We start from the raw sequence: 27,247 nt of genomic DNA, 5'->3' as shown, positions 1-27,247 counted from the left end.
TTGGATTTCAGATGAGTATGGAAATATAACAGAGAATCTCAGTATAATATTATTATATGTTATTTATCAACTAGTCCTTTTGTTCTGAATGTTTATGATAGCTGCCAGGAGACTGTACTGTTTCTCCTGTGTAAAGGGCTCTGTGAACCTCTGACTTGGCTCATGCTTTATCAAGAGTCTGTCTGAGTAGTCTCACATACATATTTTGATTGTGATGTAGTCAAACATGGAAATACAGTATAACAAATCAGCTGTCTGTGACCATGTGAAAAAACCTCTCCAAGCCAAACCTTCATATCATAATCGCTATACACAGCCTAAATCGTTGTCACCATATTAGCTAACGTCATAGTCAACATAGCTATTAGAACTATCGCGTTAATAAACCTTCTACAATCATGCAATACAGTCAGTCAGCAAGCAGTTTAGCAGTTAAACCAGTGGGCCTTGGAGGTATAAAAAAAATTATAAAACCAGAAGTTTACCTTGACTTGGAAGCAGGGCCTAAAATGAACACCCGCCACGTGCCAAATGCGGGTAGATTTAGGCATTGTGGGTAAGATGTCTATTTCACCAATTACAAAAAAATTATTTGATCTATTTTAGAATAAGGCTGTAACGTAACAAAATGTGGAAAAAGGGAAGGGGTCTGAATACTTTCCGAATGCGCTGTATATCTTCAAATTCCTGAGACACCAATTCCCCAGTGTCCCATCAATATTCTCTTCATTCACACATCTCCATTGAGGTGTTTATGAGCTCCCAGGGTATGGAATCACATGTAATGCACCCTGCTTAGCGCGCCAATGAGAGGAGAAATCAGCCTTTTCTTCTTCTGTTTTAAAAAAAGTAGTAAAACATGATAATGGGAACCGTCTGGAAAATTAATGGAGCAGTAATTTATGTCTTGGCTCCTGAGTGAAAATGCACATAGAAATAGTCTGAGAAGCTATTAACATTACTCACTATGTTCCATGCTAAGAGTGAGTCTGTAAAGAGAGGTTGTGGTATTTATTTTGTTGGTGTAAGAAAATTGAGCCACCCCTGAGAACGTTAAGGGTTCATTTGAGCAGTCTCTCTGCTTGACTTTGTACAAGTCAATTACTGAAAGTTACCATGGATTTCCATTGGCGTATTAAATCTACTGTGGTGTTACTTTATTTTCCTGTAATTTCACCATGGTTTTGCTCTGTGTTGCTTTGGTAGAGAAAGTACATCTTAGTGCAACTGTGCTTTTTGTCTTCAACCACAAATTGCCATTTAACAAGTGATTGTCACTTGTTATTCAGCAGCATTCAGTCTGTTGTAGCCTATGGAATCTGAAATATGGAGGTGTTGCTGCCATCTAATCTATGCACAAGCCCTTTCCAATCTGAACCGCTTCAAAAGTTTAAACAAAGCATTCCAGAACCAGGAAGAAAAAACAGGCGTAGAAATACAAATCGTTCAGCTGTACAGTATGTAAAGCTGCACTCCAGTTGAAAGGTAAACTAAAATAGAATAGGGGGGGTTAAAATGCTATTTCTCGGTAGAATCAGGAGGCAAACAAAGTGTTAAATGGATCTGAGATGTGTCCAGTGTTGACTAATGTTCTGGATCTGGTCTATGGCTTTAATTGGTTCTCCATCCAGGAGAATAAGACTCACTCCTCACAGCACATTGTAATCCTTTCCCCAGTAGCCAGATGACATTGACTCACAGCACATGATGAATGACCTAAGCTTTCTGGAGACCCGCTCTCAGAAAACAAAATCTAACTGGAACGGAGGTAGGAGAGGAAGAGAGAGGGAGGTAAAGGGAAAGGTCTGACAGCAGTCAGAACACAACATCAAAGAGCCAACATCAAAGAGCCAACAACACACTGAAAGCACTTTTGGGAATCCTGACCGTGCACCTATTAGAAGTTTAAAAAATATCAAAACTCTGCATGGGTGAAAATGAGTTACTCAGGGGAAAGCCCAAGTTCATTTCAGTTGTTGGACAGTTTTCTGCTAAAAGTTTTGACTGCCTACTCTAGTACTCTCACCAAATGTGATGATTTCAGTCCCAGGTAAAGGTAAGCTTCTGCTAATGAAGTTTCTATGAGATTATAGGACCATGATTTTTTTTTCCTGGTCAGGTCACGCGGTCAGGGAAAAATATTATTCTGTCCTTTATAGTTTGATGCGGCTGCAAGCAGTCTGAAGGCACTAGTGGTCTGAAGGCACTAACAGATGTGTATTGTGTTCTGTGTGTTCCAGGGGAGTCGGGGCCATTACCGGTACCACTGGCAGAGCCACAATGTCAAGCAGAGTGGAGTGGACGACATGGTGCTCCTCTCCAAGATCAACGAGGATGCCATTGTGGACAACCTCAAGAAGAGATACATGGACGACTACATCTTTGTATCCTTCACATTCACACACAGTTCACACCTCGATGAAGAATGGCTAAGCCCTGCCGTAGACACACTCCCACTGTTCCCAGAATAGCTGAGTGACCATTCACAGTGATGTAATAACTCAGATTAATGATCTAGTGTTTGAGGCTCCAGACACTGGGCTACTCCCACCATGTATCACCAGTGGAGAGGGGGTGACGGGCCTCTGCGCCCCTATCTGGACCCCTGACTTCAGCTTCCTTCAGCTTCCTTCTCCTCCAGGCTGGAATGGATCTTAATCAGGTTTACTCTGGTTTAATCTCACCATGCAGCAATATGGAAAGAGGGGGGGGCTGGGAAATGTACGGTATGCCTTGCACAGTGAATGTGAGCAGTGCAGCTACTTTCCTACAACAGTAATGGTTTTGTGTGGCTGTGCTGAGAGCATTCAGGGCCAGATCTGTAAATGCCCCAGGCCTGTAGGCCTATACAATCCCTAAGAAGAGTATTCCGCTTCACTCTTACAGACCTCAAGAATATATTGAGGTTTAAAGTTTTGTTCTTGTGCCCATATAATGTATCCAAGTAGTGTTGAAATGTTTGAGTCTCTGAATGACCCTTTTGATGGAAGATGTTGAACGTTCTCGAAGGAGCTCATTAATTAAAACCTCATCTGTGTCCTGGCAGTCTTTAGGATTATAGAGTTGAGCGGATGCTGGCCGTTTTAGATTGAAAACTCTGAGTCAATCCTCTGATTGTGGTCAGAAAATAGCATCAACACAGAGTGTTCCAGCCAGTGGCGTACTGGAGCTGGGGTCACTGCAGGGCGCCCTCAATACCAGCTTTATGTGCCGGGAGCTGCTTTGGGCTGCAGGGCCAAAACCTCACATCACTACACTGCTGGGCTGTTCACTCTGATGTGTGAACACTGTGTCTTTACAAGGCTTGTGTCCAATCACCACACACTCCAGTACTACCACACAGATGCACATTGCAATGACGTCATGGGCCCAATTACTCACAGTTAGGTCATTTTTCTCCATCTACTCCAAGAGAGACTCCGTCAAGATTTATAAATGTGTTCTGAAACTGCATTGTCTTAAAGCGTAAAATGAGTGGAGGGTTGTCATTGGTGCTCAATGCAGATGACTAGTGAGCTCTGGGAATTCTTAGTGTTCTTTTTTCCTTTGACCATGTGAGTCACTGGGACCTGAAAAGTTGATATTACTGGTACTTATGTGTCATTAGTATGACCCTTAACCCATAACCTCTACAGACTTACATTGGCCCTGTGCTCATCTCTGTTAACCCGTTCAAGCAGATGCCATACTTTGGGGACAAGGAAGTGGAGATGTATCAGGGCGCGGTGAGCAGCCTTTTCTCTTTCGACAGGAGTATGAGACAGTGAGACAGGGTACCAAAAGGTTTTTCTATTTGGTAGAAAATACAACTCTGGGTTAGGTGTGCTTCAAATACTTTTTCCAGCAGCACCCCTCAGTTGGAGCAGATTTAGAAACTTGCCTTACCCATTGAAAAGGCCTGGCAATACCTTCAGTACAGACTGTTCAAGTCTGTATTATTTAAAGTGTTCTTGGCCAGCGTACTGAAAGTGGCCTTGGCTGCCAAATCGGACGTTAACTATGCTTGATAAAAACAGTTAGCCCTCTGACTTTATTACTTCATTACATGAATTACTCCTAATCCCTTACAGTCTTGCCCTTACAGTCAGTTTTCCACTTAGGACCAAGAAAATGGACCCACCCAGTTTTTTTAATGAGATATGCTTAGATCATGATCTCTGTTGAACCCCCAGGCCCAGTATGAGAACCCTCCTCACATCTACGCCCTGGCAGACAACATGTACAGAAACATGATGATCGACAGGGAGAACCAGTGTGTCATCATCAGGTGAGTCTGCCTGCCTGCTTTTCTCGTTATTATGTCTCAGGCACCTCCCCTCCCTTTCAATGTTTGTGTTTGGGGAGAAAGGGTGACAACTGACAACCATAACAACAGAGCTGGTATGTGGGAAATGCCTGTGAATGAGGCAGAAGTCGAGAGGCAGGGAGGGGTAGGAGGAGACTGCATGGTGACACAGGTGGAATAGTGCTGCTGTTGAATGTGATGATAATAGATAGAAAGGGAACCAACAGGATCCACCACCTGACTGGGAGGAGTGCTGCTGAATGACAGTGCCCTGCTCAGTCTGGGTTCTTCAACCACTCTTAATCCACCCTCCATATATCACAGCCTGCTGGGAAAGAAAAACTGGGAAAATACACCTTCAAGTCTAAAGAAAATGGCCTCAAGTCTCTTTTCTTGTGTCAGCTGGTTGATTTCAGAAAATATTCTCAGGATGTAGAATGAAAACAAAACACAGCATCTATTTATGCATTAGCTTCCTGCTTTTATAAAACAGGAATTGCACCTGCATAGTACTTTGTTGCCCATGCATGGGTCCTCTCTCACGGTACAGGAAGGGGGAGGGACTGTTCCTCTGCTGTTATGGATTGAGAGTGGATGAGTAGTGACAATTAACACATTTGGGAGTATACTGTATAATACACATGGATACGGATTATTCGCCTCAGACAGACAGAGGATCACAAGATTGTTTGAAAATGTAATGGACTCTTTGGCTATGCTCCAAATATAGCTTCCTTTCCTCTTTAGACCACTCAGCTGAAAAGACTTGACAGTTGAAAGCAATATGATTGAACCAAACCAAAGTCGGTCTTACCAAGCAGTGGTCAAGGAGGAAATGTAAAATAGCCTAACTGTCCATTAAAATGTGTTTGGTCACAGCCCTGGATTCCTGGAAGCTAGTGGTAGTCCAGAGATCCTTCCCTAGTGTTGTGAAGCCTATAGTGGGTAACATGACTGTACAATGGGTTCCCATGGGAGGAGGCCTCCCAAGGGAAAAGTGTTGTCTCATAGTTGAGGCTTTATGTTGTGGGCCAGTCACCTGAGGCCCGGGGCTTGGACGGTTACTGTAGTGCTTACCTCATGGCGAATGGCACCTGGTTCAGCACTTTCCTCCCGTTGTTTAGACAGCTGCCAGTACAGATTCCCACATGAAAGGAATGGAAGTGGATTTGTGATGCACCAGATCAGCAAACAAAGCCCTCCATGAAATTGCTGTCCAGGCAGTGTGGTCAGCACTGTACTGTGTTGGACCTTTTTCTTTCCCACTTATTAAAGAAGTCATTCAACATGACATGAGTCATCTGACGTGGTCAAGTGGTGTTGACTGGGCTTTCTGTCAGGGCAATAAAAGGCAATAAAGATGTAGAGTATTATTATAAAATAGTTTTACATTTTTTATTAACTAACTCCCTGAGTGGTTAAAACACAAATGATGCCATCATTTCATATATAGAAGTGCTTGCGCTTCTACAAACACTGACGCTGCAATATTTCGAATCACATAGCACCATTTGTGTTGTGCACAGTTTTTGCCGTCCTTTCTTATCAAGGCTCTGGCCAGTGAGTTTACAGCTCTATCCCGGAAAGGGTGGCCTGAAATGTAGTGTCTAATGACACACTATACTCTACCCTCTGCTCATATAACAGTTTTCTTCTACTTATTAATGTTACCCTCATACTGAGTAGAGTTATTCCTTTGGGTTTAGTTCTGTAGGGAAGTGTATTTTCTCCCCCATTGATATGACATGCTTGGTAATGGGTCATTGTTTCACGGGAACAATGACATGGGAAATGGAGAATCCATCTAAGTTTTACAGTTTGTCACTGTTAATGGATGGACCCTTCAGTTGCAGGAAATTATGCTATCCAACAAGTTGAAATGAAGCCATACTTCAGTCACACCTTGTGTGTGTGTGTGTGTGTGTGTGTGTGTGTGTGTGTGTGTGTGTGTGTGTGTGTGTGTGTGTGTGTGTGTGTGTGTGTGTGTGTGTGTGTGTGTGTGTGTGTGTGTGTGTGTGCGCCCGCCCGCCCGCCCACTTGTGTCATACGGTAGTGGCTTGGGAACACAATGTGCCTAATCATACAAATATGCATAACTGGTATCCATCGTCCCACATCATACTCAGCATGCATTCCATTTCACTCATAGCTGATGTCTGTAATGATCACTTCAGGTGCTTTCTTTGTCAAGCTGAGCTGTGAGTGACATCAGTGAGCCCAGTGATTCAGCGCTGAATGTAGTACTTTACAGTACGCTGTCTATAACGACATGACTCTCCTTCTGTCCTTGTTTGGCCAATAAATGGGAGAAGAAGTCAACAATGTGTTAAGCATCTGCGTGCTGTGTAATTACAACAATGGGCACACCCCTCAGGAGGGTAAAAATAGGATGTGATTCAAACTCCAGCCCCTAGCCTGCTCCAGCTGAAAAGAACATGCCCATAAGTCCACCGTGTGCAGATGGGTTCCCTTAATGGTTAAGGTCCTACAAATGCTTATTGGCAAAGATTAGAGGGAACATTGGATCACATTTGGTCACTAGTCAGTGTACTGACTGTATTTTGAGTGCATTGTAGTGACCACTATATCTAGAATGATTATAGTTGTTTTGGTTTTGAATAGCTGTGTAGCAAGCTAGACTGAATACTATAGAGGAGCAGAGTCCAGTATCGGCTTAGTGAGATGAATAAGCATATAGAGTTGCTTTGATGACTTCTTATGGCGTCCTCTAACGGTCTGCAGCTGGGTCGTCTCAGAAGGGCATTACCGACATGACTCCCCTTCAAAAATGAAATAAAAACACAGACTCCTGTCATCCACTGCCAAACCACATATGTCTAAATAAGTATGACCCTGGTGAAGTGAAAGGACAGGAGGAAAAATGCAAGGAGAGGTTGAGGAAAGAGAAGGAAGAAAATAAACTGGGCAAATGTGACAAAACAGGATTAGTGTTATTAGCCCCTTCTAGAGTGGGAGGTTTACTGCTGAGATGAGTCTGATTTTGGTTGGCATAAACCACAGAGAAGGAGAGCTGAGTGAATATAGGAAGTGGAGTCTCTGTGGACAGGAAGTCAAGAAATGGCATTTCACCTGGTAATTCTGGATGTTTGAAAAAAGTTGCTTTGAAGTGAAGGGTTTGGCTCAGCTGGGAGAATTAGAGGAAGAGCATTTTGACTGGCTCAACTTATGTTCCTACATCGCACATTAAAGAGAAGAGAAAAGAGGCATGGGTCAAATTGAGAAATCCCCTCCTTCAATAGTAGGCCACCCTCATGCTAATTGGGGATAAGAAGAGACAATAATGGAGCTTTTTGGTAAACCCTTACTGACCCTCTTAAAACCAGGCTTAGAGGAGATTTTCATGGAGTGTTATTTAACATGCTACTGTCTGGTACCATAAATCTACAACTGCTTTTTCAGCTTCGCAGTTCAGTTGAATTTCCACAGAGAAAGTGTATACTCTCATTTACTTGTTATTTCCAGAATTGTGACGTCCTCTTGAATAACAAAGCAAGGCAAGCAGAGTAATTACATCATCTGGTTACTGACAGCCATTAACTGTCAACTGATACAGTTGACAACAACGTGGGCATCCTTGAATTGTACATTGTGTTTCAGAGGACTGCCCTGTTATATGCACCATTCTGACCTTTCTACTTTGTGTTTCAGTGGAGAGAGTGGTGCAGGGAAGACTGTAGCAGCCAAATACATCATGGGCTACATCTCCAGAGTATCCGGAGGAGGACCCAAAGTGCAGGTGAGCCCAGAGAAGCTACTTCCATTTTAAAACACCGCTCAACTACAGTTGTGAAAATGTGATTAATCTCAGACAATCACACACACATCCACTGTCATTTACAATGTACCTTATGAGGTCAGTCTATCCTAATGACCGGTTGCTGCTTCCTGTCTAAACCTCCCTTTTCCGCACCACCCAAACCATCTCCTGCCATCCCTCCCTCCAATCTCCCATTATCATTATCAGTCCATCATCAGCCCATCCAACCCCCAAATACCCTTCTTCCCAACCCCCCCCCCCCCTCCCCCCCCCACCCAGCAGCCATCTGGCCCCCACACTACTCAGCAGATGTCCTGTCCACAAGCCACCCCTCTCCACCAGCCTCCCTGGTATTATTGGCCCACTGAAAAGGGCTTGGAATTTCCAGTCTGTAGGAATATAAGCTGGATCACAAGATACTTCCACTCAGACGCAATTGTGATGGTAGTCATTTTTTCAGTCTGATTAGTATAGTGCTTTTTCCACACTGGAATTATTGTACTTTAGTCAAGGTTTCAAGTTCAAAGCTAATGTTAGCTATCATGCTCTCAGTGAGTCATGTGGAAAAGGGTGTATGACTAATTACTGTACATTTTCAATGTAAAAACGGTTCGGAAAATATTCAGACATTTTGTTACGTTACAGCCTTTTTCTGAAATGGAGTCAAATGTTTTTTTTCTCATCAATCTACATAATACCCCATAATGACAAAGCAAAAACAGGTTTTTAGATTTCCTTTGCAAATGTATTACAAATAAAAAGGATTACATTTACATAAGTATTCAGACCCTTTACTCAGTACTTTGTTGAAGCACCTTTGACAGCGATTACAGTCTTCTTGGGTATTACACTACAAGCTTGTGCCTGGTTTCCTCCAGAAGTGACGCTTGGCAATCAGGCCAAAGAGTTCAATCTTGGTTTCATCAGACCAGAGAATCTTATTTCTCATGGTCTGAGAGTCTTTAGATGCCTCTTGGCAAACTCCAAGCGGGCTGTCATGTGCTTTTTACTGAGAATTGTCTTCCGTCTGGCCACTCTACCATAAAGGCCTGATTGGTGGAGTGGTGCAGAGATGGTTGTCCTTCTGTAAGGTTCTCCCACCTCCACAGAGGGACTCTGGAGCTCTTTCAGAGTGACCATTGGGCTCTTGGTCACCTCCTTGACCTCCTGGCCCTTCTCCCCCGATTGTTCAGTTTGGCCAGGCGGCCAGATCTAGGAAGAGTCTTGGTGGTTCCAAACTTCTTCCATTTAAGAATGATGGAGGCCACTGTGTTCTTGGGGAACTTCAATGCTGCAGAAATTTTAAGGTAACCTTCCCCAGATCTGTGCCTCGACACAATCTTGTCTCGGAGCTCTACGGGCAATTCCTTCAACCTCATGACTTGGTTTTTGCTTTGACATGTACTGTCAACTGTGGGACCTTATATAGACCGGTGTGTGCCTTTCCAAATAATTTCCAATCAATTGAATTTACCACAGGTGGACTCCGGTCAAGTTGTAGAAACATGTCAAGGATGATCAATGGAAACAGGAGGCATCGGAGCTTAATTTTGAGTTTCATAGCATAGGGTCTGAATACTTATGGAAATAAGGTATTTCTGTTTTTTAAATTTGCAAACAAAACTTGTTTTCACTTTGTCATTATGGGGTATTGTGTGTAGATTGATGAGGGGGGGGGGGGGGGGGATGTTTTAATCCATTTTAGAATAACGTAACAAAATGGGGAAAAGGTGAAGGGTTCTGAATACTTTTTGAATGTACTGTACATGGTTCTGCATTGCTACTGGCTATGAGTCTTATGTGCCTTGCATCTTTTAAATCATTTTAAGATGTACTGAAAAGTGTGCTTCTAACGTTTGTTAAAGAATGTATTTAAAATAAGTCTATGTGCAGTCTATGTAGTATATTACAGAAATTGCCCTTGGAATTTCTATTGTTTTATTGAATAAGGTCTCCATTGTGTTGGAAACCCCCTACCTCTCTCAATACCCTTCCTGCCCCGTTGAGCTTTGTCAATCCCTCTGTCCACGTGTCTCATTCACATGGTCTCCCCAACTCCTGTGTGCTTGTGGTAAGTGTAAGTGCCTGTGGTGTGTGTGTGTGTGTATGGGGGGGGGGGGGGTGTAATGTTTTGTGAGTGACTGTCACTTCACTACCCCTGTCAAACACTCAAACAGACAGACTGAACAGCAAAGTAGTTGTCTCTGATTATCGTCACCCTATATTGGTTTCTGACTGCAGGATGCATATCAGATTACCATGCCCCTGAATCATATGCATGCAAATCGATGTGACAGACACAGCATGTGTTTTTAACCTGGAAATTGTACGTGTTTTGAAGTCTCACGTGGCTCTCACAGAGCGGTTTGATTAGTATGTAAGGTTTAACTGAGCCCTGGGGTAAGTACAAAAAGCTGTTACACTAGAACCGCCATGCCACTAAAGTTTTTTTTCTTCATAGAGGACAATAGTTCAGGGACGCAAAAGGATTCCAAGAAATGCTACCACTCCACTTATGTATTCAATAATAGAGAGGATAATAGTTTGGTCTCCACGACGCTGTGCTGATTTAAAACTCATGGGCTCCTGATATGCAGATGGCTCATGGGAAAGATAATGTGCTCCAGACGCTATGAGAGTGGAGCGACGGTGGAAGACGGTGACGGTGCATGTTGATCTGCCAGCAGGGACGTGGATAACTGCAGAGTGTAGTAGTGTCTCCCTACCCACTGCCTCTATACCCTACCTGTCACACTAAAACGAGCCTACTGTCTGTCTGCTCCCTCACAGCACGTCAAAGACATCATCCTCCAGTCCAACCCTCTCCTGGAGGCCTTCGGGAACGCCAAGACAGTGAGGAACAACAACTCCAGCAGATTTGTAAGGGTCCCACGTCTTTCCAAATCTCTTTTTTTATTAGCGGAATGGGGGCGCCTAACATCATATGGTTGGCACTGTGTTCTGCCCTGGAATGATTTGAAGGTGCTTTGCGGTCATTTCCGGAACCAAAGCAAACACAAGGACTTCCAGTGAAAATAGAGAAGAGAAAAAAAGGAGATAGTGAATTACAGTGTGCTCCTCTTTTTATAAGCTGTGTTACTGCCTTCTCCCATCTCCTCTTGGCTGGGGCTGCTAGCCTCGTGTGGCCTGGTTAACCAGGGCTGTGGGGACACACTGTCCAGAAAGAGTGGGCACTCCACTGCCAGTAAAGATGCAAATAGAAAAACACATACTATACTTTAAAGACAGTTAGTTAGCTTGGAAAGAGGTTTTAAAGACAGTCTTTAGTGCCCTCTAAAGCCAGTTTATCTACTTACAGCATTCACAACAGAGCTTAGTGGTAAGTATTGTATTCAGGTTGACAGACAAGGCAGTACTGTCTCTGTTCTTAGTTTTCCTGGTTTAGTTTGGGAAAAGTAAATGAGGTTTGACACATGGTCTGAGAAATGGTTGAGGAAGTCTCCCTGTAGGAATAGTGTCTCAGTGTATCAGTGCACTTTGGGGCTTCAGACTGGCTGGGAATGGGATAGACATTACAGAGGACAGACCTGTCTGGAGGAAAGAGGGAAAGGGCGAGGGAGAGAGCGAGAGAAAGGGGTTAAGCCTTAGTACACACATACCACTGGGTTGCAGGTGTGCACCCAAAGTACAACTCATGTGATGGTTGTTATTTCCTGCTCGGAGAGGTCTGGGTTTTAGCTTAAGCGAGGCCTGAGCTGATACTAAAGCGCCACACTCTCCTCCTTCAGGGGAAATACTTTGAGATCCAGTTCAGCTCCGGCGGCGAGCCAGATGGAGGGAAAATCTCCAACTTCCTGTTGGAGAAATCACGCGTCGTCATGAGGAATCCTGGAGAGAGGAGCTTCCATATATTCTATCAGGTGAGGGACTCCAGTAACATGGTGTGTTTTTGTCATTTTCCTGTTTAATAAGAGTTTTTATGGACATTTTAGAACTGGGGAAATGTGTACAGGAATTGGCTCACAGTGTCCATGAGTGAAATTCAGCATTCAGGACACTAACAGTAACAAGTGCCATTTGGCTCCTGAAAGCAGGTCAGGTTGTTCTCACTGTGTACCACTTGAGGTCTCTGGAAGAGAGGCAGCGGTCAAACACCCATGATGCAACTTTCTTGACACATGAAAGGAGAATAAAGCATATTACTCTAAATTGGGTGTAAAACGTGTGGTGCTGATCACTTAATGAGCATGTGTATATGTTGCTGCCTGTCTAAAAGACGTCTGACATGTAGAAATGTGAGGAAAGACAATGTGAGTTCACAGGTTGAAAGCTCCTGTAGACCTTTGAGTCTAGAATTACTGTATACAGGTTCTTACTTAACAGAAGTGTAATCATCTAACACTGTCTTCTGTTTGTGCAGTTGATAGAGGGAGCCACTGGAGAACAGAAGAGCAGCCTCGGAATCACAAGCCTAGATTACTACAATTACCTCAATCAGTCTGGATCCTACAAAGTGGATGACATCAACGACAAAAGCGATTTTCAGGAAACTATGGTACGTTTACTTTCTTTCCATTGTGACGATTCTCTCTCTCTCTCTGCCTTTCTTTCTCTTCTTCTCCGTCTGTCTTCCATTCTCCTCTGTTGTTTTCATTTTGTACCCTGTACTCCACCTGTTTTTGTTTTACCAGTGAAACCACAACAGGAGTAATTAGAGGACATGGTTTAGGTACCACAGCAGTAAGTAAACACACGTTTCATCCATGGGTTCATGTCTCCTGTTCTGTCTCTGTCCTCTACCAGCATGCCATGGAGGTGATTGGCATCTCAGGGGAGGACCGTGGGCTGGTGCTGCAGATTGTAGCCGGAGTGCTGCACCTTGGGAACATCAACTTCAGGGAAGCAGGGAACTACGCCGCCGTTGAGAGCGAGGAGTGTATGTACCAACCCTTGTAACTTTGTTTATGTAGAGGGCTAGGTAGAGCTTGTTGCTTGCACCAATCCAGTCCTTTCACATCTGTGAGGGGAGTCAACAGGGTGTGGGAAGGGAGAAAGTGGTCAGGTTGAAATGCAGTTAGACTGTCTCTGTCTCTTCACTCCCCAAAGCTTCATTGTGTTAATGCAGGGCTGCAGCCAAGCTCCAGGCCACGCTGAATTACCAGAGAAAATAAAAAACAATTTTCAAGGTCTGGGCACATTACATCACAGACTAAAATTACTCAGAGAAACGCAGCCTCTTCCTGCCCCACTCCTACTCTTCCCCCGCCCCTCTCTTCCCCTTCCTCCCTCCCTCCCTCCCTCCTCTACTTCCTTGCCCACCTCACAGCCACCCGTCCAGGCTGAATGATGCAATGTATCCCCTCTGGTTATCCAGGGTACAAAGCTGCGTTGTGTAGAGTCTCTGCGTTTCCTCTTCCCCCCCTATATCACTTCCAGTCTGACTGCAATGTGTTTCACATATCAAGACCCCTGGTTCCCCATATAAAACCACACCAACACAAGTCTGCATAAACATCTGCTCACGCTCAGCCAAACAAATCCCTGCCTCAGATCCACTAGAAAGAACACTCCCTTGTACTGTACATATAAACCTCTAACCATCCATCAGACTGGTATGGATCATTATTTTGGGTATAGATGAACTGGCTGCTCGTCATTGATACTATCTATATCCTCTTTGAGGGAGAGTGCATTGGCAGGCTACAATAGGAGATGCAGCATGGTCCTGAGGATAGACTTGGCCTGTGCTGTGGTGTGGAGTACAGTCAGTCACACCCTCATTTCCCAAACAGGGGCTATTTGATCCGTCTGATGCATTCTCAGACACCGTCAGATCCAGAGACTGAGATCAGTTTCCTTCTGGGGGAAGTGACTCAGTGTAATGAGGCAGGGAGGGGCTCTCAGGAGAGTCCTAATGGCCCTCCGAATGCTCAGGCCTCTGCTAGGAGAACCCAGTTGTTGTGGCTATGGCAGGGAGGAGGGAGCAATGAGTCATCACCAGACCTGATTGCATCCCGTTTTGTTGTTGAACCCTTTATTTAGTTAGATCCAATGTATTCAGAATGTACTGGTGTTTTGTTTCATGAGGAGAGTGTGTGCCACACATCTGTCTGTCTCTTTCTTTCTTCATTCTCTCTCGTCTCTCTCTCTGCAGTCCTGGCCTTCCCTGCTTTTCTGCTGGGGATTGACCAGAAGCGGCTGAAGGAGAAGTTGACCAGCAGGAAGATGGACAGCAAGTGGGGCAGTTCTATGGAGTCCATCGATGTGACACTGAATGTGGAGCAGGCGTGTTACACACGGGACGCCCTGTCCAAGGCCCTGCACTCACGTGTTTTTGACTTCCTAGTAGAGGTATGAATGGACACTCCTTCTCCATGACCTGTTGACCTTTAGAATAATACCCGGTCCTCTCCCTTCATAAATGGGCAAATGTAACAAAGCATTTGTTTTCTGTTTCAGTCCATCAACAAAGCCATCGTGAAGGTTCATCAAGAGTTTAATATTGGCGTGTTGGATATCTATGGATTTGAAATATTCCAAGTAAGTTTTCTGTAGATTTTCCCTTTTATGTTTTGTGATTTACATATGGAAATCATAGCAGAAGGTGATACATGGTCACTACATCTCAGTAATCATAGTAAAGTTTGGGTAGTTAAACAGCTTAAAGACAGAGGATCAGACCGATTTTGTAAAGTGTCTGGATTATGTCCCATCTCTTGATTGGGACAGCATTCGTTAATGGACCTTTCTAATCTGATTAGCTGTTTGTTTGGGTTGCATTATTGGGGGTCTCACTGATGCCCCCCGAAAAGGACTGGCCTTGATTAAATAATGAAACGGGACAGCTTCAGTGTCGTAGCGTGGCTACAGTCTCAAACCATGATGTACCTGTCCTCTGATACCTAACATGAGCTAATGTAAAGCTGTAAGTTTAGATAGCATACAACTGTTATCTAAACAGTGGTTGGGTCCGTCCACAGTCCTTATGTTAATACACAGGCCTATTACTAAACAAAGCACAGAGAAAATAAACCTCCTGTGTTAGTGCTCAGACGACCTGAGATGGGATATATTGGGTTTCTTTAGATAAAACATTAGTCTCAGGTCCCAGGTCTATTGTGGTGTAAAGTATTGTGGAGATGTTTTCCTCCAGCCACGCCAGGCTGACTGGTAGATATCCTCACCTCATAAGCAGGGCCCATTCAGGAAGCCCAGAGGAGTTCCCCAGCTCTCTGTGTCCATACGGATGACTTCACTCTCACAGCCTCTCTGGTTTATCACTAACACACCATCTCTTTCTGTGTAGAAAAATGGCTTTGAGCAGTTCTGCATCAACTTTGTGAATGAGAAACTGCAGCAGATCTTCATTGAGCTCACGCTTAAAGCTGAGCAGGTAATGTTTTGGGCTTTTTCACTCATTGTTCTCACACCTTTTCACCAGCAGAAGCTACTTGTCTCATGTTTAAGTAGAGAATCATCGTCAGACCAATCACTCTCCTCCCCCCTCTCTCTCTAGGAGGAGTATGTACAAGAAGGCATCCGGTGGACTCCTATTGAATACTTTAACAACAAGATTGTCTGCGATCTCATTGAGAGCAAACTGGTAAGCAGAGTCCCCAGTGCCCACTATTAATTGAATGCACACCTTGAAGTCACATATATAAATGGGATAACAGGAAACAGTTGTGAAACTACTTTAGATAGATCTGTAGTTTGTTATGCCTGCCATCTTAATGCTCCAAATAAGAGCAAACACTCTGCCAATTGAGTCACAGTAGGGCCACTGAAGCCTCCCCACTCTTCCCATGACCGGCAGTCTAACATCCTCAAACGTGCCGACTTGCCTCTTAATTTGATTTATCCGTCCCGCTGAGAGGCTTAATCCATGAAATCCACAACAAGGGCGACCCTTAAACAAGCTGAGATCTGAGGCAGCCAAGCGGGGAGTCTGTGTCCATTCTCTGACTCCTCTGTTTTAGACCAAGCCCAGTTGGCTACATCTGTGACTGGCAACTTTACCAGAGCTTCATTTACACTAGTGACAGAAACCTGTGTTCTCTGTTTGTGACTTTGCCGCAACTAAAGAGCCAGAGACACTGCAACTACTGTCCCTAGTTAAGGCCACTGGCCGCCGTGTCCATGGACACAGTGTGGAGCCAGATAGGGTAGCGTGTGTGTTGTGATGACATCATTCAGTGAGTGGATGTGTGATGTTCTGGGATGCAACGCGGTACCTAATTGTAAATTGGCTCTGCTGTTATGCTTTGAGCTGGTGGAGTACACAACGAATACTGTAACCCATGTTTATCACTTTAGTCTATCCGTGACATTGACATTACATGTATTTATGTGAAATTCAGAAAGAGTGTCTAGTGTGTGGAGAAAGTTGGCATTGTCAGTTATAATCAAGATGGTCATGGGGGATATGTTAATGCTTTAGATCTGATGTCATGGCTGAGGTTATTCTCTGTGCTCATCTCTTTGGTTCTCTTCCCAGAACCCCCCTGGCATCATGAGCATCCTGGATGACGTGTGTGCCACCATGCACGCGGTGGGCGAGGGGGCAGACCAGACCATGCTGCAGAAGCTGAGGGTGGCCATCAACTCCCATGAACACTTCAACAGCTGGAACCAAGGTTTCATCATCCACCACTACGCTGGCAAGGTCTGCAACACTGCAGTATACCTCTCTTCTCCTCTCCTCATCCCTCTCTCCTCTCATCTCTCTCCCTATCTTTCTCTCATTCTGTCTTTCACACCGTTGTGCTCTTTCTTCTTCTCATGTCATCTCTTTCTCTTTTTCCAGTCCTTTTCTCACTCTTTCTCCATTTCTCTCACCCTTTCATTCTCATGGTTTGTGCTGTGTGCTTCAGATGTGTTTGGGTCTCAGCCTGGTACACTCTGCATGCCACAAGTCCTAATGAACCATGTCACAATGGCTTGGAGGGGTTCTGGTCCTAAGTCATCATGGCTTAGAACATTCCTACAGTACCAGCCCAGACTATAGTGGCTATACCAATGATCTATACACACTCTATGTATATGAAGCTGTAGTTGGGAAGCAAGCTTAAAAATACAACATTGGTGGTCTTGCAGAGAACCTGTCGTCAATCGTTTCTCTTTTGTCAATTAATTCTTTGTTGTTGCTCTTAACATTCTCTGTTAATTTTGATAGGGCACCTGGACTGAGTAGAGGGTACTAACTGCTATCTGAATGGGTTAACTGTGTGCTATAATCGTCACTAACCCTCTAACATCTCTCCTCCAGGTGTCCTACGACGCAGAGGGCTTCTGTGAGAGGAACCGTGACGTCCTCTTCAGTGACCTCATCGAGTTGATGCAAAGCAGCGAAATGTAAGTCACTCATCACTTATGCAAGCATTAGAGAGCATATGCAGCTAGCTGTTCTTTCTGAGACCGGTTCCTGGGCCTCCTTTGAGCCACCAGTGGCCATCTGTGCAAACAGCCTCCACAGCCTCTAAAGCCCTTTTGTGTGTAGCCTGCAGGGGGCCCTGCACGGTGGGCCATGCCAAGACCCCAAAACCCAATTCAGATACGTGATCTCAGACCCCCCCCCCCCCCCCACACACACACACACACACACACACTTATAGACACACAGACACAAATGTGTGGAGGGAAAGGAGCCTCATTCTTTAGCGCAGCAGGTCTGCTCAGAGAAGAAAGAAAATATCATTATAGTCAGCTGGACATTGTTAGTGTGCTGCTGGTCCATCTGCACACACAAAGCCCACTGATCCTCCCTCCCTTATGTCCACATGGCCTTGATTAAAAAGTTTAAGACCAGACAAATACTCATGCAGGGAAAGATGGTAGCCCTCGTGTAAACGTTTGCACATTCTGTGTCCTGACAGTCCCTGTATTTGTTTTTACTTGACTAGTATGTTTGTCAACAACAAATAAATAATTCCTTAAGCAGTAGATTTCTTGAACTTGAACCTTGTTGTTATTTACAACAGGTTTATTTGAGGACTGCAAAATGAGCACTTTGAGCACTTCAAGTGATAAACATAAATGTTGAGATCAGAACTGTTCTTGGGGTTCTGGAATGCTGGCAACTATGTGCTACATTCTGACCAGCACACATCCATCATGGGTTTAGAGACCATGTTGTGAGTGAGGACATTCTGAGTGGAGCATGATTAAAAGGAATGAGGTTAAATAAAATACCATATTTGCTGGTATAACTTTCCAGTCACAGTGCAATAAAAATTCACATTTTTGAGGAAGTAAAAGTCACAGTTTGGCAGGAGAGCAGCTAAAAACCACAGTTATTCAAACTTCAGCTCAGTTCCCTGAAGCTAAACAACAATGTGAGCTGAGTCACTGGCAGCCAGCTCAGAGATTCCACAGACCTGAGTTTGCTGCTTCTAAGAAAACTCAAGTGGAGAACAGTCTTAGCCTGGTCTTCTATATACGTTGCCAATGTTGTCTATCAGTCCTTATTACACCCTGGTTCTCCTCTACAGAGCTTTCATCAGGGCCCTGTTTCCAGATAACCTCAACGCCGAAAAGAAAGGCCGGCCGACGACAGCGGGCAGTAAAATCAAGGTGTGTTGAGCAGCTGTGAGACGTGTGTTTGTACGCCGTACATCAGTGACATGGGTGTATCTATGGGCCACGCGCCTACCTGACCTTATCACTCTCTGTCAGGTGCAAATCCAGAGCTTGCGGATGAAAAGCTCATTCACTCCAGTGTTGTTTTAGTGTCGTCGCTGTGTTCTAGCGATGACAGCTTTAATCAGGGTTCAGGTTCTCTCTCTGACACCCATCAGTATCTTTCAAGCACAAAGATACCACCTTGTAATCAGTCTCGTCAGTGCTGTGTCCCTGAACACTACATCTTGGAGTACAAACAGTGATTCAACAACAACATGTAGATACAGTTGGTATGTTTTAAACACAAACTATTCTTCATCCTCTCCCTCCTCCTCTTCTTCCTCCTCCTTCTCCGTTCAGAAACAAGCGAATGACCTGGTCCAGACGCTGATGAAGTGCACCCCTCACTACATCCGCTGCATCAAACCCAACGAGACCAAGAAGCCCAAGGACTGGGAGGAGAGCCGGTGAGTGTTTGAACACTGAAATGTCAGGGAACAGCAAAAAACATAGTCTTTGAAATGTGTGTCAAACTAAACCGTTTTTTATTACATCATTTACAGTCCGTTCTGCAGATTGCCAATTGATATTGAGCAGGATATCCCATTACTCAACTCAATGTTGTTAGGTCTGCTTGGTGAATCACTCACTGGTATTGTATTTCCCTGTTCTGGCCTCTTTAAGACTGCGTAATGGAGGAAGTCTCTGAGACACTCTTACACTAACTCCCTCTGTTTTTCCTTCCCGCTCTTTCTTCCCTGGCTGGGTACGAGATGTACTGATGCAGGGTGCTGTGTTGTTTGGGCCTAATGGCCTTCCTTTTGTGAGCAGCAGTGAGCTGGGCTCAGGCTCAGGCTGGACTGCCTAATTAGCACCGGAACTGCTGTTTTCACAGGAAGCCTGGGTGCATAAAGAGATTCTTTAGTTCCTTACAGTATCCTTAGTGTTGGAAAATATAAATTATTTTATAGCCCCACCATGAGGTTCATTATAAAATATAATTTCTCTATTTAGATTTACCTTAGAAATGGAGGTAGATGCTGACAGATGAATGTCTCCACTGCTATATCTTTGTGGTGAAGGGTTGGTTGAGGCATCTGACCAACCTTCTTCATACATCCCAGCCAGACTGACCGTGTATTCCCCTTTCTCTCTTCTTTCTTCAGGGTAAAGCACCAAGTGGAGTACCTGGGCCTGAAGGAGAACATCAGGGTGAGGCGCGCTGGCTATGCCTACCGCAGACTCTTCAGGAAGTTCCTCAACAGGTAAGGCCCTTCCTTCTGGGGGAGAGTGGCATAAAGGAATGAATGAATTCTACACTTTCAGAGTAAATCAAATCAAATTGTATTGGTCACATACACGTGTTTAGCAGATGTTATTGTGGGTGTAGCGAAATGCTTGTGCTTCTAGTTCTGACAGTGCAGCAATATCTAACAAGTAATATCTAACAATTTCACAACATATACCCAATACACACAAATCTAAGTAAAGGAATGGAATTAAGAATATATATATGTATGAGTCACTTTCGTGTGACACGATCTGCCCTGTCCTCCCAGAATGACAGCGGTTGGTTTTGTACGCTCCTATCCCAGTCGGCAGTACAGGCTAAGGCGGTCTCTCTCTCATCTCTCTCAGGAAAAGGACACAGGGTCGGCATTTGCAGGCAATCAGGAAGTGCTCACTTTGCTAATGTTCTGGTTGGCAGGCTCGAAGGAACAGGCTGTGTGCTGAGCCTCCTGATGAGAACCACTGCTATAGAACACAGGGAGAGCTCAGGGCTTCTGTTGTAGGCTTTACTGTTTCATACACATACTATATAAGAGTCATTGTGAAAAAGCACGGCTGAGTTTAGAGTTTGGTTATTGTATTAGACTTGTGGTGAATGTATTTTCTTAATGGCCCCAGACCTCTTTCTTCTCCCTTGCATCATATAGGACAGACATAGCAAGAGTATACCGCTCCTTTACACCTGGCATAGGCCTTACATTGCTCACTCACTTAATCCCGCGCAAATGCTGCAACAACATGTCCAAAATTCTAAATGAGGGTTTGGTTGTGGATTTTTCTCTCAATCTCCCTCTCTCCTCTTTGTCTTCATCTAATTATCTCTCTCTCCCCCTCATTATGTTCCTCAGGTATGCCATCCTGACTAAGGAGTCGTGGCCTACATGGCGTGGAGATGAGAAGCAGGGTGTTCTTCATCTCCTACGTGCAGTCAACATGGACCAGGACCAGTTCCAGCTTGGAAGCACAAAGGTCTTCATCAAAGCACCTGAGTCGGTAAGACCACCCCTCTCTGACCTGCCTACATACATTTAGACCACCCCTCTCTGACCTGCCTACATACATTTAGACCACCCCTCTCTGACCTGCCTACATACATTTAGACCACCCCTCTCTGACCTGCCTACATACATTTAGACCACCCCTCTCTGACCTGCCTACATACATTTAGACCACCCCTCTCTGACCTGCCTACATACATTTAGACCACCCCTCTCTGACCTGCCTACATACATTTAGACCACACCTCTCTGTACCACCAACCTGCCTTCATCCAATGAAAATGCCACCTACCTAACGTTCTTCTAACAGGTTAGAACAGGCGTATAATTAGATCTCTCATAGGCTACAGGCTGCCATGGTGTTGTTGACATGTGCGTTGGCATGCAATAATTCTGTTGTCAGGGAGAGAAATCCAAGACTCAAGAGTTTTTAGACTGAACACCATAAAAGGTTGTAGTATTCAGGAACATGTCAGTATATCTGTGATTGGGGAGCAGGAAGGAGCGGGTTAGACCCAGCTCTGGTGCCCACGTCAGAGCTGTTGAGTCAACACTACACTGGAACTCCTACACCAGTGCGAGTCTGTGGTCAAGGAGGTGGTGGGACATTGGAGGGTGTTTTTTCCACCGTAACTGCACTTTTCCCCACTGCTCCAATGAAAGCCGTGCTTGTGTCTAGCCCGTGAGATCACTTATTGACATCTGTACACACATACATGAAGATACATTACATAGTCCTGAATCAGGCCTTGTGTGATTCCAGCAGCAGACTGCCAAGTTCCCCAACCCCCACATTGCCCTCCTGAGCCCATGCGACTGAGGTGTGATTATGAAACACAAATATCACACAGGGGCGGGCCCTGCGATTACCCAGCTGCCAGGCTTCTCAAAACAAACCTCCCTCTGATAAGACGCTGACACAAAGTCATTAGTTCATGGCTAAAGCATTTTTTTTCTCTTCATGCTATTAGATGACATAGTTTGAGTCCATGCCAAGAGTAGAATCACTCTCTCTTCAGAGTAGACTGTCTCACAAGGTGCTAATGGTTAGCCCTGTGAGACACTGTCAGAGGTGTGACACTGTCAGGTGCTGCTCAGAGTTAAAGGTCTGGATGGCTTAAACACACTCCCAGCCAAAACACTGGCTCCACAGTCTCTTTAACAGTCATCTCCTTCCTTTCATAGTTATTCTTATCCTCACATTGTTTTTTCCCCCCATTTTATTTAATTTTTTTAAATTTTACCCCCTTTTCTCCCCAATTTCGTGGTATCCAATTGTTAGTAATTACTATCTTGTCTCATCGCTACAACTCCCGTACGGGCTCGGGAGAGACGAAGGTCGAAAGCCATGCGTCCTCCGAAACACAACCAAGCCGCACTGCTTCTTATCACAGCGCGCCTCCAACCCGGAAGCCAGCTGCACCAATGTGTCGGAGGAAACACCGTGCACCTGGCCCCCTTGGTTTAGCGCGCACTGCGCCCGGGCCGCCACAGGAGTCGCTGGAGCGCAATGAGACAAGGATATCCCTTCCGGCCAAACCCTCCCTAACCCGGACGATGCTAGGCCAATTGTGCATCGCCCCACGGACCTCCCGGTCGCGGCCGGCTGCGACAGAGCCTGGGCGCGAACCCAGAGTCTCTGGTGGCACAGCTAGCGCTGCGATGCAGTGCCTTAGACCACTGCGCCACCCGGGAGGCCCCCCCATTTTTATTTTAACATGTATAAAACATACATTTTGTTAAATCAATCATACTTTTTGTTCTATTATGAACTTACTTATGAACTACTCATACTTGTTTTTATTTTTTTTTAATTCTTAAACTTAACACTTTTGATCGATTGTTATTGTTATTTACTACATTGTTGATGAGCATTGAGGAGTGTGTGCATGTCACCAATAAACTTGGATTTGATTTGACATTCAGATCTAGTTTGAATGTGTTTAGTAACTAAAGGGTAATTTGATGTAAAGTGATAGGACATGACCGAGCCTGTGTGGCCTGTTGCAGGGGTGTGGCAGTGCCAGGGCTGCATTGGGCACGTGTGAGTGGGCATGATGTTTAGTCTGGGACAGGGGTGGGGAGATTTGATGCTGGGTGTCTGGGGGGCCATCAGGAAATGAGAGGGAGGTAGCTGAGCCAGGGTGGGCTTAGGACTTGATGGCAGACCCACCCATAGTACTGTTACTATCTGGGCGCATGGGTCTGGACATTGGAGAAAATAGCGTATTAGGCAAGGCTCGTTTCAGGTTCCAAACAGTCCACCTTTCGCTTTGGAGAGAACATTATAGTGTTATGCTATTATATACTCATAGGAATCTGAAAAAAACCTGACAACTTGGAATTGTGTTTGTATATTCAGATTTCTTCAGGCATTAACAATATGTCTGTACAGTCATCCCTGTCATTGTATTTGGGTGTGTCTACACTGAGGTATGCCCAGTAGGTTTTGCTGTCACAGGTTGTTCAAGTATAAATGTTTTCATATCTGTGCCTCTCTCTACAGCTCTTCCTGTTGGAGGAGACAAGGGAACGTAAGTTTGACAGCCATGCCAGGGCCATCCAGAAAGCCTGGCGCAAGTATGTGGCCCGCAAGAAGTACGTTCAGATGAGGGAGGAAGGTGAGTGACAATCATGTTTTGAAAAAAACGAAATAGCCTAATCATCATGACTAATATTACAACTTAGATGTCAAATAGTATCAAGGCTCTGGTCTAATGCTTCTGAAAATGAACTGAATTGAGACTGTATGTATGCATTCTTGTCTTACTGCCTGTCCCTGTGTGTCCGTCCCCAGCCTCTGACCTGCTGGTGAACAGGAAGGATCGGAGGAGACACAGCCTCAACAGGAACTTTGTAGGGGACTACCTGGGTATGGACGACAGGCCTGAGCTACGACAGTTCCTGGCCAAGAGGGAAAAGATTGACTTCGCTGACAAAGTCACAAAATACGACCGTCGCTTCAAAGTGGGTGTCTTGAGCAGCAGAATTCTCTGCTTGTTTCTGATATTGTTAGTCCAATGACCATTTGTCTCCTCTCTGTACATATGTGTTTCCAGGGCATTAAGAGAGACTTGATCCTGACCCCGAAGTGTATGTACCTGATTGGGAGAGAAAAGGTGAAGCAGGGCCCTGAGAAAGGTCAGGTGACCGAGGTACTGAAGAGGCGGATTGATGTGGAGAAGATCCTGGCTGTGTCTCTCAGGTAAGACCCAGATATTATGACCCAGGTCCTAGGCGCCAGGAGAGGCTGGCAGGGTCTGCCTAGTCCCATACTGACTGTTTAGTGTTTATTCCCCTTAGGCAGTAAGAACACACAGGACCAGCAGACTCAAGGCCTCGCAAAGTCAGCTAGTTAAAGTGCAACACTTTTCACCAGCTGTCACAAATAGATGCACAATGTACTGTACATAGAGACTATTGGTCTTGTCAGTGATGTCATCCAAACGCTTGTACATTCATGGTATCAAGGTTTCTGTATTTTCAAGTACAAAAGATACTACTCACTGGGTCTCAATAAGAAACTTGATAAACAGCTCAGGAATCAGCCCCCCATTACACATGAGATTGTTCTGTCAGCTCACATAAACCCACCATGTTAAGCTACAGCTATCTGCAGAAATGTAAAAGCTACAAAGTCTGGATGTACGATCACTCAAGTCCCCATGTTCCTTTAAATGTCACACATGGGCTATTGCAAACATGGAAGAGATTCAAACCTCTTGTATATATCTGCTCCTGTGTGTGTGGGTGTGTAAAGGCTATTTGAATACACATTCTCAACACAACTACATAGTACGCTTCCGAGTAATTATTTTATTCTGCCTTTATTTTACCAGGCAGGTCAATTAAGAAGAAATTCTTATTTACAATGACGGCCATTTTGTTTTGTTAAAGTCACCAGTAAAGACAAATAATACTGACAGCATCAGCCTAGAGGTCAGGTCAGGTCAATTATTACGACCCACATTACTCTGTGACCCACTAAGCTTACATTTGCATAAAACCAGTGAGGAAAAAAGAAAGAACAAGAACTTGACTGGTCAAAGCCGTGTTTAACACTCAACTAGATTATGAGTGTAACTCTAGGACTTGTATTATCATATAGCTTGTTGTTCAGTACTTCTATATCTGTTTGAATGTTGCACATGACATTGTAGAAGACTTTGTAGAGGCACAGACGTGGCTTTTGAGTCTGTGTGATTGAGTGGGGGGTTGTGGGTAATATGAACCAGGTGGTGCTGGGAGGGAAAGCAGGCATTGTAAAAAGCTCATTGGAGAAGACTTTAGTTCATTGGGGGGAAACAGTGCATCGCTGTGTGAGTTGCAGGAACAGGTTTCCCTTTCTCCTTAGTTACCTGCTGCGTTGTCTCTCGCTGGTTATATGCAAATGTCAAGCTTAGTGGGTCATGAAGTAATGTGGGTTATAATAATTGACCTGACCTGACCTCTGGGCTGATGCTGTCAGTATTATTTGTCTTTACTGGTGACTTCAACAAAACAAATGGCTGTCATCGTAAATAAGAATTTGTTCTTAATTGACCTGCCTGGTAAAATAAAATAATTAATCTGGAGCGTTTGGCGTTTACATGCAGATGTACTATGTTTTGTGACAATAGAATCGAATGTCGAATTCACAATCGCTCTCCTCCAACATATCAGTTCAAACTTCAAATCAAACTTTATTAATATCTGTCACATTACAGTGCATGACACAAAGTTGCTCCCCAGTCCCAACTGATTGGTCTGTCCCTCAGCACGATGCAGGACGACCTGCTGATTCTGCATGAGCAGGAGTATGACAGCCTGCTGGAGTGCACCTTTAAGACCGAGTTCATCAGCCTGCTGGCCCGCAGGTTCGAGGAGAGGACCCAGAGGAAGCTGCCGCTCAAGTTTGGCACCACGTACGTGCTGTAAACACAAACATGCCTTTAAACAGACAATGTGATATATGGGTGGAGTGGAAGTAGACAAAGCTTTGGTCAACATTATTTACAATACTCTGGGGTTGTTCTGGAAATACTGCGTTTGATTTGGTACTGAGATAACGGATTACATTTCTCTGGCAGTTTCCAGTGGATGGTTTGAGTCAGTGGTTGTAAGGGAGATCTCTCTGCTCTGTCTCTCAGACTGGAGCTGAAGCTGAAGAAGGAGAACTGGGGTTTCCTGAGTGGAGGCGGCTCCAGACAGGTGATGTTTGTCCAGGGCCAGGGGGACGTGGCTGTCACAAAGCCCTCCAGTAAGACGCTGCAGGTCAGCATTGGAGCCGGTCTGCCCAAGAACACACGTGAGTATTACAGGAGTAGGGTGTACCATCCCTCCACATCAGGATTCAATCGACATGGTGTTTTCTTAGTGTTGTCTGAAACATGCTGTTTACTGACTTAGAGTCCCCTTTGTAGGTCCCACCAAGAAGAGCTTCACTCAGAGTCGCTCCAGCGTGTCCAGAACCCATCAGAACACTCCCACACGGGCTGCCCCTGGGCCTCCAGGTAGAATAATCATTAGCTGATGTAGGCCCTCACCCCTGTACATAACAAAGCAGTTAGCAACACTTAATGACAACCATCTTCCTCTTTGTCACAGTTTCCCATCAGAATGGTGGTCCGAAAAACACCAACCACATGGCCAATCAGAGGAACACCTCACAGCATTCCAATCAGAGGCCTCCGTCAACAGGCAATGGGTCCCGCCCCTTCCTGCCCAACAACGTCATTCTGAAGGAGAGAGGCAGCAACCATCCTAAGCCCAACCAGCCAAACCTGGACTGTCTGAAGGTCCCTGACCAGGGGGCGGCAGGGTGAGTACTGGCACCAACAGCCCTGATTACCTCCCAATACAGAGCTCTAAGGACTGATAACTATAATGACTTACTATACAGATATGTTTGCTCTTACAAAAACATGTAAATACTGAGGATGAGTATGGTGTGTAACATGGTGTGTATGAGTGTGTGTTTGTGTCAGTATGGTGCAGTGTTGTTTCAGTGTGCACACACACACACACACACACACACACACACCTACCTGCTGTAACTTGGATGATGTATTCCTTTATAGTAACGGAGGCGCCTGGACAGCTTCGAATGGAGGAATGTGAGTCAGTGTTTGCGGTGTGTTGGGTGATGGTTCAGGCCTTAGCCAAGCCAGGCGCAGCTCACTGGCATGATGTGTATATCTCTCCCTGGCTCTCCTGTAGCTAGATGCTCTCCTTCTTGCTTGTAGACATCTCTCTAACAGAAGGCAAAACCTATCATCTGATTGGATGAACTACTGGAAAAAGTCGGAGCCCAGTAACATGCTGTCAATCATTCTG

The 27,247-nt window shown here is 44.9% G+C and overlaps 1 protein-coding gene across 2 annotated transcripts in view; it reads left to right on the top strand.

Moving 5' to 3' along the window:
* LOC129854260 (unconventional myosin-Ie-like) overlaps positions 1–27,247 on the top strand; it is a 50,730-nt gene that overhangs the window by 20,009 nt on the left and 3,474 nt on the right. The window contains exons 2-27 of one of the 2 annotated variants that reach the window (XM_055921085.1): positions 2,241–2,384; positions 3,636–3,725; positions 4,173–4,267; positions 7,955–8,042; positions 10,854–10,943; positions 11,813–11,944; positions 12,445–12,579; positions 12,828–12,960; positions 14,179–14,375; positions 14,484–14,564; positions 15,331–15,417; positions 15,541–15,627; positions 16,522–16,689; positions 17,293–17,378; positions 18,515–18,596; positions 19,005–19,111; positions 19,811–19,909; positions 20,783–20,927; positions 23,439–23,553; positions 23,730–23,899; positions 23,992–24,137; positions 25,690–25,836; positions 26,062–26,219; positions 26,335–26,424; positions 26,519–26,732; positions 26,992–27,027. In XM_055921085.1, coding sequence (XP_055777060.1) covers positions 2,241–2,384; positions 3,636–3,725; positions 4,173–4,267; positions 7,955–8,042; positions 10,854–10,943; positions 11,813–11,944; positions 12,445–12,579; positions 12,828–12,960; positions 14,179–14,375; positions 14,484–14,564; positions 15,331–15,417; positions 15,541–15,627; positions 16,522–16,689; positions 17,293–17,378; positions 18,515–18,596; positions 19,005–19,111; positions 19,811–19,909; positions 20,783–20,927; positions 23,439–23,553; positions 23,730–23,899; positions 23,992–24,137; positions 25,690–25,836; positions 26,062–26,219; positions 26,335–26,424; positions 26,519–26,732; positions 26,992–27,027 — 3,122 coding nt within the window. The remainder of the gene's footprint in view (positions 1–2,240; positions 2,385–3,635; positions 3,726–4,172; positions 4,268–7,954; positions 8,043–10,853; positions 10,944–11,812; positions 11,945–12,444; positions 12,580–12,827; positions 12,961–14,178; positions 14,376–14,483; positions 14,565–15,330; positions 15,418–15,540; positions 15,628–16,521; positions 16,690–17,292; positions 17,379–18,514; positions 18,597–19,004; positions 19,112–19,810; positions 19,910–20,782; positions 20,928–23,438; positions 23,554–23,729; positions 23,900–23,991; positions 24,138–25,689; positions 25,837–26,061; positions 26,220–26,334; positions 26,425–26,518; positions 26,733–26,991; positions 27,028–27,247) is intronic. The other variant, XM_055921086.1, reaches the window with a different exon arrangement.

The sequence above is a fragment of the Salvelinus fontinalis genome, chromosome 4 (assembly GCF_029448725.1).
Source record: "Salvelinus fontinalis isolate EN_2023a chromosome 4, ASM2944872v1, whole genome shotgun sequence".
NCBI lineage: Eukaryota > Metazoa > Chordata > Actinopteri > Salmoniformes > Salmonidae > Salvelinus > Salvelinus fontinalis.
This window is presented reverse-complemented; position numbering and strand designations above follow the sequence as displayed.